This window comes from Eubalaena glacialis, chromosome 4 (genome assembly GCF_028564815.1).
Source record: "Eubalaena glacialis isolate mEubGla1 chromosome 4, mEubGla1.1.hap2.+ XY, whole genome shotgun sequence".
Classification (NCBI taxonomy): domain Eukaryota; kingdom Metazoa; phylum Chordata; class Mammalia; order Artiodactyla; family Balaenidae; genus Eubalaena; species Eubalaena glacialis.
This window is the reverse complement of record NC_083719.1, coordinates 180,881,748-180,897,297: the sequence shown is the minus strand read 5'-3', so window position 1 is coordinate 180,897,297 and position 15,550 is coordinate 180,881,748. Positions and strand designations below refer to the sequence as shown.

The 15,550-nt window shown below is 55.3% G+C and overlaps 3 protein-coding genes across 4 annotated transcripts; 1 reads left to right on the top strand and 2 right to left on the bottom strand.

The window, feature by feature from the left end:
* Nucleotides 1-471: 471 nt before the first annotated feature.
* Nucleotides 472-5,226, bottom strand: CD320 (CD320 molecule). 2 transcript variants are annotated; one of them, XM_061190583.1, is made up of 5 exons: nucleotides 4,940-5,226; nucleotides 2,122-2,247; nucleotides 1,524-1,757; nucleotides 1,085-1,243; nucleotides 472-925 (listed from the first exon to the last, which is right to left on the bottom strand). In XM_061190583.1, the coding sequence occupies exons 1-5, from the start codon at nucleotides 5,076-5,078 to the stop codon at nucleotides 786-788; spliced, it is 798 nt and encodes a 265-aa protein (XP_061046566.1). In that variant the 5' UTR covers nucleotides 5,079-5,226; the 3' UTR covers nucleotides 472-785. The 2 variants fall into 2 exon arrangements, with proteins under 2 accessions (XP_061046566.1, XP_061046565.1); XM_061190582.1 differs by lacking the exon at nucleotides 4,940-5,226 and adding an exon at nucleotides 4,519-4,933.
* A 2,901-nt stretch (nucleotides 5,227-8,127) lies between these two features.
* NDUFA7 (NADH:ubiquinone oxidoreductase subunit A7) lies at nucleotides 8,128-14,123 on the bottom strand. The gene is made up of 4 exons (XM_061190584.1): nucleotides 14,038-14,123; nucleotides 13,539-13,588; nucleotides 9,735-9,884; nucleotides 8,128-8,346 (listed from the first exon to the last, which is right to left on the bottom strand). The coding sequence occupies exons 1-4, from the start codon at nucleotides 14,086-14,088 to the stop codon at nucleotides 8,256-8,258; spliced, it is 342 nt and encodes a 113-aa protein (XP_061046567.1). The 5' UTR covers nucleotides 14,089-14,123; the 3' UTR covers nucleotides 8,128-8,255.
* Nucleotides 14,124-14,226: 103 nt separating this feature from the next.
* Nucleotides 14,227-15,378, top strand: RPS28 (ribosomal protein S28). The gene is made up of 4 exons (XM_061188802.1): nucleotides 14,227-14,293; nucleotides 14,388-14,435; nucleotides 14,962-15,095; nucleotides 15,302-15,378. The coding sequence occupies exons 1-3, from the start codon at nucleotides 14,255-14,257 to the stop codon at nucleotides 15,082-15,084; spliced, it is 210 nt and encodes a 69-aa protein (XP_061044785.1). The 5' UTR covers nucleotides 14,227-14,254; the 3' UTR covers nucleotides 15,085-15,095; nucleotides 15,302-15,378.
* The last annotated feature ends 172 nt before the right edge of the window (nucleotides 15,379-15,550 follow it).

The window sequence follows — 15,550 nt, the reverse complement described above, 5'->3', positions numbered from 1 at the left end:
CTCTCCCTCTGCCTCCTGATGGACCCTGGTGCTTCCCCGTGTGGCTCCACATGGCCTGTTATGCCCTTCCTCTTGGGATCGGTGAGTAACAAAGTGTCTTTTCAGTGGCAGGCATCTCCTGATCTGTTGGCCTTGCCATACCTGCATAATAATAAGACCTACATTTGGAAACAGGGTGGAGACCAACCTGGGGACACCCAGCTTCCATCTCAAAGAGAAGAAGCCATAATGGATGGAGGTCCCCCAGCCCAGGACTCTGGGAGGCACTGCCCAAGGTCTGCTCCATTTTGGGAATGCAAGCTGTCCTGCTGCCCCCAGCCCCACTGTCCCCTGCTCTGGATTCCAGGAAGCCAGAGGCAGGGTCCCCAACTCCCACCCTCTCTGGGCTTGGGTGCTCTACCACAGAGGAGGGGCTGCAGCAGAGCCCCCAGGCTGCCCAGGCAGAGGGAGACAGAGGCCCAGAGGCAGGCAGAGGACGTGAAGTAACTTTAATCACCACCCTCAGGAGGGGGCAACAGTAGTATCTGAGCAGGTGGGCCACCCCGGGAATGACCTAGGGCCAGCCCCTCGGTTCTGGCTGTGGCACGTTCCCCATCCAGGCTCCTCGAGTCCAGGGGAGGGTCTGGGCACTCCCAGCCTCCAGGGTCACATCTGCAGAAGCTCAGGTACTTGGCGCCGCGTGGCCAGAAGAACCCAGGTCTGGGGGCTGGTGTGCCAGCAGCTCCGCGCGAGTCCCCATACCTGCCACACTCGGGACCATGTGATGTGGCAGCAAGAAATCACCCTCAGAGAACTGAGGCCGTCCTCTCTGACTGCAGAGACCCCTTCACAGACACCAGCAGCCCCAGCGGGGACAGGCATCCCTGGGCACAGAGCCGTGACAACACGAAGAGGATGGCGGCGGCCAGACCTACACTTAGCACCACTGTGGGGGACAGAAAGACAGGAGTGGGTGAGGGGAGGGGGTGGCAGGAGGCTCACACCCACCAAGCTCCTAACACACTGGAAAGGGGGTTCTGCAGCCTGCCGGCTCCCCGGAGCAGCTGCTCCAAGCCCCGGGGGTGGGAGGACCTGTTTATCTTACCAGCGGCTGCAATGATCCCGTAGGCACTTCGGTTTCCAGACTGAACTGAGTCCCGGTCCCCGACAGAGGTGACTGTGGCATTCCTGAGATAAGTGACACTCTCCAGGGTCACAGGGGTCCCCATGGACGTGGCACGCCCTTCTTGGAGGGTCTTGGTTCCTGCAATAAGTCCGGGCATTCAGTAGCTGGAGAGGGGGCACCTGGGGCATGGGGGGATGAACAGATGTTTCTGGTGCCCAGGGGGGACCTTAGGGCTCACCCTCCATCCCAAATTCAGTGAGGTTGGTGAGCCCTGCTGCCCGAGTGCCCTCGTGCAGCCTCCATGGGAATACGGGCGCAGGCAGACACACGTGTCCACGCTCCCAGCCTCGTCATACACTGGAAGGTGTCAGGCGTCCTTGTCTACCGACCCACCCTCCCCGCCCCCACAGGCACACACCACAGCCAAGCTCATCGCTGGAGTCGGAACAGTCCGGGTGGCCATCGCAGAGCCACGTGCGTGGGATACAGGAACCGCCCAGCGGGCAGCGCAGCTCCCCCTCCGGGCAGGGCTGGTGCCCGCAGTTGAGAACATTCTTGTTGATGCCATCAGGGCAGTCATCGATGCTGTCACAAGAGCAGGGGCTGCCAGTGGGTGGCGTGCACTGCCCGTCCTGGGCACACGGCTCAATACCTGGGGTACAGGGTGAGTCAGGTCCCAAACACCCAGCCAAGAGGGTCCAGGTACTCCCCACAGCCCAACCTCCTGCAAGCCCCGCCTTCCGAGAACAATCGACCCTATATGTTTCGCCCATCCCAAAGGCTCCTCCCCCTGCTTCTGTTAGCTCCACCTTCCAAGGACTCGCCTCCCTGCAAGCCCTCCCTCCCAAGACCCCACTAACTCCGCCCCCCTGCAAACCCCCCTCTCCCAGACCTCCCTCCCTTCAGGCCCCGCCCACCCCAGAGTGCCCTGCCTGAAAGCCACATCCCTTCCACAAGCACCTCCTCCCTGTGGCCCCGCCCCTTGCAAGCCCCACCCCCAGGGCATGGCCACTCACTGCACTCCTCCTCGTCACTGCCATCGAGGCAGTCCTGGTCAACGTCGCAGCGCCAGGTGAGGGGCACACAGCGGCCATCACTCCTGCACTGGAAGTTGGTGGGCGGGCACGAGGCTGCGCTGGGGCCTGAGAGATGCACACAAGTGAGGCCTGGGAGGTCTGGACCCTCCTTTGGAAGCACAGTGTCACAGGCTGCGACCACCAGGAGACAGGCCAGGTCCCAGGAACTACATTGGTGGTCACCCTTTGCTAAGGATGCACTATATGTGGGCCTTGGAGCTGAGCAGTTCACAGCCTCACCAAGAGCCCTACTGGGCAGATTCTACTCCCATGCCCATTCTACAGAAGACACTTAGAAGAGGTAAGGCCTGAGGCTACAAGCTAGTGGCAGAGTCGGGGTTCGAACCCAGGTCTCACTGATCCCGGGGTCTTTACCCGGCTCCAAATGGCCAGATGGTCTCCCCAGGAGTCTCTCCAAGTTCCGTGGTTAAACAGACTGGGGGAGGAGCCATCTCTGAACCTGGCCTGGCTCAGGCCCACCTGTCAGGGTCAGCAGGGCCCGTTATGTCCCAGCTGCTCAGCAAAGGGGAAACTGAGGCCTTGGGTAGAGGACCTGCTTAGTCACCGTGGCTTGTCGACTCACCCACTAAACTCCTCCCAGATCTGACCACTTTCCCCATCCTGAATGTGCCACCACCTCTCCAGATTCCCCACCCCCATCTCCACTCAGACACCAGAGACCTCTCAGAGCCACACCATTTGGTCATCCACCCTTGCCCCCCTTTGCTCAAAACCAGCCCTTGGTCAGAAATAGAGACACAGATGTAGAGAACAAACGTATGGACACCAAGGGGGGAAAGTGGCGGGGGGGTGGTGGGATGAATTGGGATTGACATATATACACTACTATGTATAAAATAGATAACTAATAAGAACCTGCTGTATAAAAAAATAAAATAAAATTCAAAAATTCAAAAAAAACCAAAAACCCAGCCCTTGGTCCCATGACCCTCTCACAACCAAATTCTACAACCTCCGTGTGGCCCGCAAGTCCTGACCAGCCCTGAACCCTTCCTGGACCTCCCACTTTCCTCCTCTTCATCAAGCTCTCTCCGACCCGGCCACCTTGCTGCTTCTGCAAGAGGCCTGGGCTCGTTTTCCCCCTCAGGGCTTTTGCCCATGCTGTTCCCTGGCCCAGTTTGCCCTCTCCTCCCTCCTCTCTGCACCTCGTGATTTCCTCCTCAGACTTCACGTCTCAGCTTATTTCCTGGGAGGGGTCTCAGGCCCCTCTCAGAGACCCCTGAAGCTCGGCCTCCCACTTAGAACAATGGCCCCTGAACTGGTACCCGCGTAGACTGGACACTTAGTGGTGGTCAGGGCAGTGACCTTTTGACTGTAAACCCGGGGCAGCGCCTAGTGATAAGTGGACACAGGTCACACAATGGTCCGGGCTGAGTCCAGCTGAGATGTGAGCCTTCCTGGACCCAGAGCAGGATGAAAACAGAAGGGCCTGGAAGCTGGGCCATCAGGCGGGAGTCCGAGGGACAGAGGAAGGGAGTGGACTTTATGGTTTCCTCCTGGGTGCAGCAGGGAGGGTGGCAGATACCTGGCTTGGCCCCAGCCTAGTCCCCCTCCATACAATCCTGGTCCTCTTGCCCCTTCCACCTTTACTCACGAGGGCCTGTGCCTCCAAGCCCCCACTCCCCACAGCCAGCCCCTCCGCAGGCCGGCCTCCAGGCCCAACTGTACCTGTGGGCCACACAGTCCCTGAGCTCCGTGGAGCCAACTGCAGCTGACTTCCTTCCCTGCCCATGGGGGTCTGGCAGCCTAAAGCTTCCTCCCCAGGACTTGCCACTCTCCCTAGCAACCTCTGACCTCCTTCCCCAGCCTGCTGGAGCGTGTGTCCTTCTGTAAAGTGGGTGGGCAGCAAAGCAGAGCGGACCTGGCTTCACAGGGCTTTGGTTTGGAGCAACCAGTGGTTGCACCTCCCAGCCTCAGTTTCCCCACCTGTAAAAGGGGCACCCTAGGAGTCCCTACCACAGTGTGCTGAAGAGAAGAGACTTCTTGTGTGTAGAGTGTGGTACTTGGTTAATGCGAGTCCTGATCCTTGAAGGAACCAGGAACATTTAGCCTGAAAAGGCAGGGGCTTTGGGGTGAGATGGGGAACCAGATAAGATGGTGTGTGAACCTGAGTCACAGCTTAAAGTCAGGCGCACCTGTGAGCAGAGAGAGGTCACTCTAACCTGCCCAGCTGCCTCTGGGAACCTCTGAGAGGGCCACCAACATCATTTAGGCCAAGGCAAACATGTCCAAGGGCCTGGGGTCACAGGGAAGACCTTTTTTTCTCTAAGGCCGGAGAAGGAAGGTGCAGAGATTGGGAGGGCAGGAAACGGTCACCGAGCAAACTCAGCCACATGGCCCCGGGCTCGGGCGCCAGGGTATGGAAGCCGCAGCTGCTGCAGGAGGCGCCAGGTGACCAGCTCCGTAAGGTTGGAAGTCGGACAAGCAGAGCCTGTAAAGAACTTTCCTGCCCACGCTGGAGTGAAGGGCAGCTTAGAGGTGACAGCGGGGCACGACAAAGCAGAGCGAGTGTAAGCAGGACCGAAGTAGGGTAGTTAAAGGCAGGCAGAGCAACCCAGGCGGAGGGTCCCCCACTGGGGAAGGCTCATTCAAGGGCCTGGGTCCCCTAGAGCCACGTGCAGGGGGGAGTGTCCGGGACGGGCGTGCGGCGCAGCCAACGGTGAGGCGCTGCTGGCAGGCAGGGGCGGAGCTAAGCTGCAGGCTTGGAGGGCGCCAGGGCTGCACGGAGCACACTCACCTGGGGCCTGGGTCAAGGACCAGGTCGGGATCGAGGTCGGGGCGCCTTCCAGGCCCAGCCCGAAGCTGAGCAGTACCCGCAGTGCTAGGCCCAGGGCCGCAGCCCGCTGCGCTCGGCCCCGCGCCATCCAACCGCTCATCGCACCACCCCCGCCTGGCGCCGGCTCCGGCCAAGAGCAGTCCGAGCCTCGCTCTGATCCAGGCACGCGCGTGCGCAAAGATCCGGGGGGCGGAGCCCACGCCCGGGGCGGGTCCCGCGGCGGCCCCGCGCTATGGGTACCGTAAATGTCCGAATGCGAGGGGACCCACTATTTGAGGCTCTTTCCCACTTCTCCCTGTGACAAGGTATATCGAAAGGTATTGGTCCTATTTGAAATTAGAAACTTCTGGAGGTGCAAACGAACTAGTACCGACAAGTCTTGTCTACTTACAATATTTAACATTCCACATGCACCAAATGCTCCCGCCTAATTATCCTATTTAATATGGCAGCCACTTCCCTCAGGCACGCCCTCCTCCTGCTTCTCTTGAGCGCCCGACTTATATATTTACTTTGGTTTATTGTCTGATTCCCCACTAGAATGTCAGGCCCAGGAGGACAGGATGCTGTGTTGCTCATTGTATCCCCAGTGCCTGGAACAGAGCCTGACACATAGCAGGCTCTTAAATATTTGGTGAATAAATGAAGGAAATGTTGGTTCTTGGCTTTCATCCTGGGTCCTCTGTCCCTTGCACCTGGATGTTCTCACCGAAGCTCACTACCTCATAATCCGCATAGGCTCCTCAGAGGGAGGCGGGTCTTATACTTTACTCTGGGAACAAGACAGGCGAAAGCAGCCTGGGCTTTCTCTTCTCACGCTCACCCCGTAGGCACATAAAATACAAACCTTCTGCAGGTTTTCTATCCAATTGGCTGCTGTGTTTTCTTCTTCAAAATAAATATTTTATCTACAGCTCTGCCCCTAGGAGAAGCAACGCTACTGCCAGCAGGCCCCCCAGATGACAAGTCACTGTCCTCAGCGTGGTAACAGCTGTGCAAATTTCCCGTGAAGCAACACTAAAGCGGCCAGATTTTCACAGAAGGGCCTCTATTTGCAGGTTGATGGCATGCTTATTCAAAAGTGTTAGAGATTATAGCTGCATTTGGAGTGTATGTATATATATACTTTTTTTTTTTTTCATAAGAATCTCCAATTCCCAGGAGACATGGGGTAAGAGACGAAGGTGCACTGGTGCAGAGGCAGTTGGAAAGGGCAGCAAATAGGACTGCCTGCGGGAGGGGTAGGGAGGGGAGGGGAGTGTCCCACACCACCTGTGAGGCTTGGCTTCCTGGTGAGGTTGGCGTCTGGGGTCCAGGGAGAAAAAGTGAAGAAGTTGTGGATTTACCCAGCTGACAGTATGTAGCGGTTGAGTGCAGACTCATCAGCAGCTGGGTTCAGGGCCATCTGTGAGCCTGAGAGTTCTTTGTCTCTCCACGCCTGTTCTTCTGTTGAGGGTAAAAGGGTTTGACAACAGCTATAACCTCACAGGCTTGCTCCGGGAAGGAACCAAGATCACAGATATAACGCATTTAGAACAGTACCTGGCATAGAGGAAGTGCTCAAGAGGTGTCAGACCTCTTTCCTACTGCACTCCCTCGCCAAACTTCAAGTCTGGGTCAAAAATCTTTTTCTTTTTTTTTTTTTTTTTGGCTTATACAGTAAACAACAATTTATTTTCTCACGGTTCTGGAAACTGGGAAGTCCCAAGACCATGGCGACAGCAGATTCGGTGTCTAGTGAGGGCTCGCATCCTCATTGACAACCATCTTTTCACTGCTACCTCACTTGGCAGAAGGGGGCTGGGTCATAAAACTTTATTCAGAAACTTTCAATGGCACATCTTGCCTGGGGTCTTTAAAAGCCCTCCAGGACTTCCCTGGTGGCACAGTGGTTAAGAATCCACCTGCCAATGCAGGGGACACGGGTTCAAGCCCTGGTCCGGGAAGATCCCACATGCCGCGGAGCAACTAAGCCCGTGCGCCACAACTACTGAGCCTGCGCTCTAGAGCCTGCGAGCCACAGCTACTGAAGCCTGTGCCCCTAGAGCCCATGCTCCGCAGCAAGAGAAGCCACCGCAATGAGAGGCCCGCGCACCGCAGTGAAGAGTAGCCCCCCGCTCGCCGCAACTAGAGAAAGCCCGCGTGCAGCAACGAAGACCCAACACAGCCAAAAATAAATAAATAAATAAATTTACTTTAAAAAAAAAAAGCCCTCCAGCGTTACCCTCCTTGTGGCCTCTGCACACCCTGCCCAGCCCTCCTGATCTTTCTGAATCTAATTCATCCTTTGTTCCAACCAGAATCCCACCTCCTCCAGGAAGCCTTCCCAGCCTTTTCTTCTTATAAGCATTTAGCATTTGTACCACCCACTCTTGGGGCACTTATACCTCCTCCTGGGACTGTGACCCTTTTCCTGCCTTGCTCCAAGCTTCCAAAGGGCGGGCCAGCCTCAACACTCTCCTGGCATACAGCTGATCTTCACCTACTGATGGGTTTTGGGGTTCTTCCACAGGGCAGCCACAACACTCCCCCACCTGAGGTCACTGCGTGGCTCCCCTTCGCTCCTACAACCAAATCAAGGCCATTTCCTTTTCAGCTTTCACTCCCTGCTTATTCCTCCACAGAAAGAAGCCCCTTCCTTTCCTGGGCTGACTCTGCCTCACGCCCCCCAGGCCCACACAGAAACGTTCCTGGCTCAGGGAGGCCTTTCCCCACTGGCCTAGGTGAGCCTTCTCTGTGAGCCACCTCACGGTCCTCTGCCGTCCCTGCTGAGCGGCAGGGTGGTCAAGGTCAGGCGGGGGCCGCACTGGGAGGCTGCTGGTGAATGTCCGCACAAGCAATGGCTAGGAGAGCTCTCGGGAGAGAGGGAAGCGAGCCGTTTTTGTTCCGCCGCACTGTCCTTTACAGTCAGTGCCCCTAAACACCCAGAGGTCCTGGAACCCGCTCTGACACTCTCAGAGTTAGAGCCAGGCCCTTGAGAAAGGGATGGTGACATCTCTGTGCCCAGTGACAGCACGTCACCCTGGAGCTCGAGAACCACTATCCTCCCCTGTTCCTGCAGCGTTCATGGGATTAAGAGATTTGGCACCAACTTCTCCCTGAAATTCAAGTAAGCCCGTGTGTCCTTTCAAAAGTAAAAACAGAAGCGATTCTGGAGAACTCAATATATATTTTTTATAAATTAGGTCATGTTGTCCCCAGAGGGAATCCAAAGTCCAAGGAAGAGGAAGCACTCCAGTGGCCCTGAGGGCTTAGCCAGGCGCCCTGGGGCACAGTGTCACAGGTAAGGCTGATCCTTGGACAGCTCCCACCTCTTTATGGGAGGAGCTGGCGTTACAGCCTTCTTCTCAGTGGCTGCTACAGCCGAGCTGGAAGATGAAAACAGACTTGAGTTAGGCCCAGGTTTCCAAAGAAGTGTGGAGGAAGCTGAGGGAGACCCCCCTGCCCCGGCAGGAACACATCTGCTGACACCATGGATCTGGAGGCCAGAGTGCAGGGTGTTTCAGAATGTCCAGAGCCCTCCAATGCGGTCCCCCAAAGGGTGAGCTGACAAGCCCCCTTTCTGCCCCGAGCCCCGCGTGAACCCCTGGTCGGCGTGCCTTGGCTCCTGGTCCCAGAACCAGCATGAATAGCTGGGCTCCTCCTCCAGCACCCCTTCCCACTCGCACCCCACTCCCGCTGCCCCAGAACAGGACACTGGCAGAAGGGCCAAGGACCACCATTGGGGGTCTGGGCAAACTGCTTTGAAATCATGCTTCTACTACCCGCCAGCCGTGTGACCCAGGCAGGTCACTTGGCCTCTCTGTGCCTCAATTTCTTCTTCTGCAGCAGGGGCCATCATTGCCTAACTCATGGAGTTATCAGGAGGCAGATATGGCACTGACTCCATTCCTGAGCTTACAGATTTTAATTATGAGGATTAATCCTCATAACAACTCTGCTATAGACAGAATGTGTCCACACAAAATCCATATGTTGAAATCCTACGCCCCAGCGTGATGACGTTACGGGGTGGAGCCTTTGGGAGGTGACTAGATCATGAAGGTGAAGCCCTCATGAATGGGGTTAGTGCCCTTATAAGAGACCCTAGAGACCTCTTGCCCCTTCCAACATGTGAGGACATGGCAAAAAGATACCATCTGTGGGGACTTCCCTGGTGGTCCAGTGTTAGGTCTCAGCGCTTCCACTGCAAGGGGCATGGGTTCGATCCCTGGTTGGGGAACTAAGACCCCTCATGCTGCGTGGTGTGGCAAAAATAAGGATACCATCTATAAATCAAGCAAGTGCCAGACACTGAATCTGCAGGGACCTTGAACTTGGACTTCCCAGCTTCCAGAACCACGAGAAACAATTTTCTGTTGTTTATAAGCCACCCAGCCTGTGGGATTCTGTCCCAGCAGAACTCTCTGAAGTAAATAACATTATTGTTCCTGTTTAATTAAGAGACAATGCCTGAGGCCAGGGACCAAAGTGGGTTTTGAGGGGCCTGAGGTTTATACAATTCTCTCTTTAAGAAGAATATAAAATTACAAAAACAACAATGCCTGGGCTTCTTCCAAGGCCCTTGAAGGGCCCTTGGAGCTTCCTCTGCTTTGCAGGAAACCCACCCAGGGTGGGTAGGGATTCATGAGCTCTCAGATGAAAAGCCCCCGGCAGTACATTTCCTGCCACAGTTGATGCTCAAGAGACTTGGGACCTTGAAAAGCACAAGCAGGAGAGAGGGCTGGTCGCAGGAGGGGTGTTGAGGCATCCTCACCTCTCTGCTGGCTTCCCTGACGCCAGCACCTTCTGTGAGGACAAGACGATCGAGGGCGGCGTGGCTTCCCGGCGGCCATCACGTGTACAGTAGTAATTGTTGGAGAGTTTGTGGCTGGGGCCCACGGGGAGCTTGGGAGGAGGCTGAGTTCTGAGGAAAAAGAACATGGGCACTGAAACAAAAATGACAAGTCGTTCTCACTGCATGGCTGGGCTGGAACATGGGCCCATCACCTCAGTCATGAGGCTTGGGGTCGGCAGCCCCTGGGATTTGCTGCAGGCCAGGGGTATCCCTTGATACAATGCCATGACCATATGCCTGGGGAGGGTCCAATGCCCAGAAGCAGGTGGGAGCCCCTGCACTGGATGTGAAGGTGCTGGAAGGCCAGGCCTGGGTCTGCCCCACCACAGGTCCCCGACCTGCCCCAAATGTGGCGGGTATGGAGGACCTTTTCATGAGGGAGGCCTGTTCCCACCCCTCCATGGTCCAGAGCTTGGCAGCTGGCCTCATTTCCACCGCAGGTCCTCGGGAAATGAAGAGGCTGGGGCCTGGGGCTCTGCCCATCACCTACCAAGTAATCATGGTCAGCAAACGCTTGGGAAACAACCCCAGACTTGGCTCATTCTGAGGGGTTTTGTCCCCAAAGGCCAGGCTGCAGAACCTCTGGGTTTCCAGTTCTCTCCGGAACTCTCTGAAGAACTCTACTGGGATCAAGCCTCATTACTCAAAGAGAATTTTATCCTCTGAGGTCTCTGCTGCCACCTCGTGGTCGCTGCCGCCAGAGGGGGAGTGAACAGAGCTCTGTCCTCGCTTGGACTAAACCCTGGGGTCAATATACAAAGTTTGAGGCCTGAAAACGAATCGCTAACCTCGCTAACAAAAGACGCTAACAAAATAAAAACAAACAAAATCGCTAACAAAAGATGAGCTTCCCTGGAAACCATTGCAGAGGGGGAGGGCAGAAAAGATGGAAAAATCATAAACAGATCGGGTTCTCATTCATCTTTTTTGTTTGTTTGTTTTTTTAAAATTTATTTATTTGGCTGCGTTGGGTCTTCTTTGCTGTGCATGGGTTTTCTCTAGTTGTGGCGAGCGGGGGCTACTCTTCGTTGCAGTGCACGGGCTTCTCATTGCGGTGGCTTCTCTTGTTGCGGAGCACGGGCCCTAGGCGCGCAGGCTTCGGTGGTTGTGGCTCGCGGGCTCTAGAGCTCAGGCTCAGTAGTTGTGGCGCACGGGCTTAGTTGCTCCGCGGCATGTGGGATCTTCCCGGAACAGGGCTCGAACCCGTGTCCCCTGCATTGGCAGGCGGTTTCTTAACTACTGCACCACCAGGGAAGTCCCTCATCTGGGTTTTTAACCAACTTTTTTCTGATAATCATTTTGCCAGGACTTAAGTTTTTCTTAAAACAAGTGATAGTCGTTGTACCAAAGGAAAAAAAAGAAATACAGATAAAAACAAAGTTTAAAAACTTAATATTAAAAGCAGTATCCTAATTCCCTGGCAGTCCAGTGGTTAGGACTTGGCGCTTTCACTGCTATGGCCCGGGTTCAATCCCTGGTCAGGGAACTAAGATCCCACAAGCCGTGCGGCATGGCCAAAAAAAATTTTTTTAATAAACAAAAAATAAATTAGGGACTTCCCTGGTAGCGCAATGGTTAAGAATCCACATGCCCATGCAGGGAACACGGGTTCAAGCCCTGGTCTGGGAGGATCCCCCATGCCGCAGAGCAACTAAGCCCGTGTGCCATAACCACTGAGCCTGAGTGCCACAACTACTGAAGCCCGAGCGCCTAGAGCCCATGCTCTGCAACAAGAGAAGCCATCGCAATGAGAAGCCTGCACACCGCAACGAAGAGTAGCCCCCACTCGCCGCAACAAGAGAAAGCCTGCGCGCAGCAACGAAGACCCAATGCAGCCAAAAATAAATAAACAAATATATTTTTTAAAACTTAAAAAAAAATTAAATAGGACTTCCTGGTGGCGCAGTGGTTAAGAATCTGCCTGCCAATGCAGGGGACATGGGTTCGAGCCCTGGTCCAGGAAGATCCCACATGCCGCGGAGCAACGAAGCCCATGCGCTGCAACTACTGAGCCTGAGCTCTAGAGCCCGTGAGCCACAACTACTGAAGCCCGCGTGCCTAGAGCCCGTGCTCCACAACAAGAGAAGCCACCGCAATGAGAAGCCCACGCACCACAACGAAGAGTAGCCCCCGCTTGCTGCAACTAGAGAAAGCCCGTGCGCAGCAATGAAGACCCAACGCAGCCAAAAATAAATAAATAACTAGGGCTTCCCTGGTGGTGCAGTGGTTGAGAATCTGCCTGCCAATGCAGGGGACACGGGTTCGAGCCCTGGTCTGGGAAGATCCCACATGCCGCGGAGCAACTGGGCCCGTGAGCCACAACTACTGAGCCTGCGCGTCTGGAGCCTGTGCTCCGCAACAAGAAAGGCCGCGACAGTGAGAGGCCCGCGCACCGCGATGAAGAGTGGCCCCCGCTCGCCGCAACTAGAGAAAGCCCTCGCACGGAAACGAAGACCCAACACACCCCAAAACAAATAAATAAATAAATTTAAATAAATAAATAAATAAATAAAATTTTTAAAGTACATAAAATAAAATAAATAAAAGCAATATCCTGTGTTGAAGTTAGAATCTGCTTAACCCCTGGAGTGCAGAGATGACCCTCTGTTGGGCAGAGACCAACAGAAAACGAGCAGAGAAAGGATAAAAAGAACCAGCGCCCAACGGAAAGGCCTAAATGAATCACTAGGGGGCGCCATTATCCTTTAAAAAAAAAAAGTTGAAAATTTTACAAAACTGTTTCCTCAACTGTATCAACTGCCCTGGATGGAAAAGCAATTTAAAACTTTTGATATTTGGAATCAGTCACAACATGTAGGCATTCACATAGATTTGGTTATTTTAATGTTATTGTTCTTCTTTTCATGCTAACCCTCCATGGCTGCCTTACCTTTGCCTGCCACTCATACATATCGCTATTCCCCATTCCTCAAAGTGTTTCAGCCACACTAGCCTCCTTCCTACTTCTGGCTCTGCGGGCTGCACGGCCTTGGCACTTACTGCTCCCTCTGCCCGGAATGTTTTCTTTAATAACTATCCTTTGGCATTTCAGGTGACTCAAATGTCAATCAATCCCTGAGACCTTTCCTGATTACCTGATCTGAGGTAGCCACCCTCCGGCTTATTCATTTTGTTTTGTCTTCAGAGCATTCTAGAACAATGTTTTTTATTTGCTATGTTTATTTCCCTACTATGTTATGTTTCTCCCTCCTCCCCAGGATATGAGCTCCATGAAAGGAGTGAGAAGAATTTTTCCTGTTCGCACTGGTATCCCAGAGGGCTGAGGACACAGCAGGGGTTTGTAAATGTCAAGTAATTTTTGGACTCAAATGAGTTTGAAATCAAGACACTTCTGGGTTCAAATCCCAGCTGTCACTTGCTGGCTTCTGAGTGATTTTAAGCAAATGATTTAGTCTCTCCGAGCCTCAAATATTTTCATGTGTAGCTTGGGGATGATAACACTAACTAGCAGGGCCACACTTAGGACTGCAAATCACACTGAGGATTCCCACTCATAATTCAAGCCCCATCTGGTTGTTCCACGAGCACCACTCTCCGACATAGTCCAGCAAGATTAAAGGCAAACCTCTGCCTCCACAGCAAGCTAGGCGGCTGGAGGCAGGATTTCAGCCCAGTGTTTCAGGGATCCAAAAGAACAGGGGTTTTGTTTTTGATGGAAGAAGGACAGGATTGCAGTCCGGGCAGCGAGCGGGGCTTGCTCACCGCTTGGAGATCTCCTGGTAACGCAGCTGCAGCTTCGCCTGCAAGTCTTGCTGTGGGAGAAAGAGAGGAAGGAGGTCAGCCCGCAGGGCACCCCAGAAGGCCAGAGAACCTGGGGCAGTCCGGGGCTGGACAAATGAAGGGAAGGCGGGAGATGGGCATTTGGAGACAAGGATATGGGCCCTGGAGGTGAACAGGAAAGCTGGGGGCCGGGGCCACAAGATCCAAAGCTAAGAAGGACTAGGTAAATCCCAGGCCTAAGTGGGACCCCAGCCAAGAGAGGGCCAAGGGCTGGGGGTGGAGGTGGGCGTGCCCTGAGCTGGAAGGGTCAAGAGTTGGAGGTTCCGGGCTGAGCGCGGGGTCCCGTCTTATTAGGGGAATCTCGGCACCACTGGCCTCAGCCCCAGAGGTGCAGGAGGGGGGTGAGTAACGGGAGCGTGTCCGGGGCGCACGGAGCCCACAGCCCCACCCTCCCCAGTGCAGCCCTTCCCGCCCCGCGCACCCCGGATGCCCAGTTCCGCAGCCGCTGGATGAAACGGGTAGCAGACGCCATCTTTCCCCTGCGCTGAAGGGCGCCGGTGACGTCTCTCCCGCGAAGACTGCTGGGAACATGGAGTATGGTCTCGCGAGAGCGGGAGTGGGCGGGGCTAGGACGCCTTATAAATGGTCTCTCCGAAGCACGTGACTCCTCTACGCCCGACAGGCGCCGCGCCGCCATCATGGATACGAGCCGTGTGCAGCCCATCAAGCTTGCCAGGGTGAGGCGGAAGCCCGGGTTTGAGGGCCCGGATGAGGGAGGAAGGAGTAGGGGAACCGGGTGGTCCAGATCTGATCCCAGTTTCTTTACCCCAGGTCACCAAGGTGCTGGGCAGGACCGGTTCGCAGGGACAGTGCACGCAGGTGAGCTGGAGAGACGAGGAGGCGGGGGCTTGGGGGGGGTCTGGGGTCTGAGTCTCTGATGATGACTTCTGTGCCCTGGTATCTGAGAACCGATACGTACCCTTTTTCCCAAAGCTCACGGAGGGTCCGAGCCTTTGCCGAGGGCTTGCCCACCGGGTTTGGGCTCGGTCGACCTCATTCCTCGGGCTCTGACATACCTCGTTCTCCTGGCTCAGCCAATCCCAACGACCACTGTGTAGCTCCACGCCTCACGATTGTGCTCCCGTCCCCGACGGGCCCAGAGCGGCAGTTGTCCCCCACCAGTGGCTTTTTTGGCGCTCGAGAGCTTTGTTCTCCACGCCTCGGCCCCTCTCCGGCTTCTCTCCCGGCCCAGACCTACTTCCCAGGCTCAGTCCCCTTTTTAAGTGTGTCTAAGCGGACACGTTCTCTGAATCCAAATCAGCTGTCTATCCCACGGTGCGAGTTTGTGGCCGACCCTGACTTCTTCCCGGTCCGGCCCCCCCCCCCGCCCCCGTCAACCCCATAGGTGCGCGTAGAATTCATGGATGACACGAGCCGCTCCATCATCCGAAACGTGAAAGGCCCCGTGCGCGAGGGCGACGTGCTCACCCTATTGGAGTCAGAGCGAGAGGCTCGGAGGCTGCGCTGAACTTGGGACTGGTGAGTGCACAACTGGAGTGGGAAACAGAGTAGGTCCCTGTTAGACCTTTGGCTGGTGGTAGGGAGGTTTCACCAAGCATACTGATGAGGGGCTCTTGGTGGCGGGGTGTGAAGAAAGGGTTTGCTGAGATTGGCAAGACGGGGGAGGGAGTTTGCCACTTGCTGAGGGGGGCCTGTCAGCATCTCATACTTGGGTTTGTTTACAGGGTCCTGGATGTCTGGGTCGACCACCTGGCCCACGAGGATGATCTGCTGTTAATAAAGCGTTTATATTCTGTGTAAACTTGGGGTTTTGTCTGGGTTGCCACTAAGCTTATAAAACCCTTCCATGGGACCCCCAGATGGTCTGCACTGACCCACTGCACTCTGGAAGGGGGGCGGGGGTGTTGTCTTCCCCAACAACGCGTTTTCTTTTTGAGGAGGGAGAACCACGTGTCTGTGTGTATCTCCAAAAC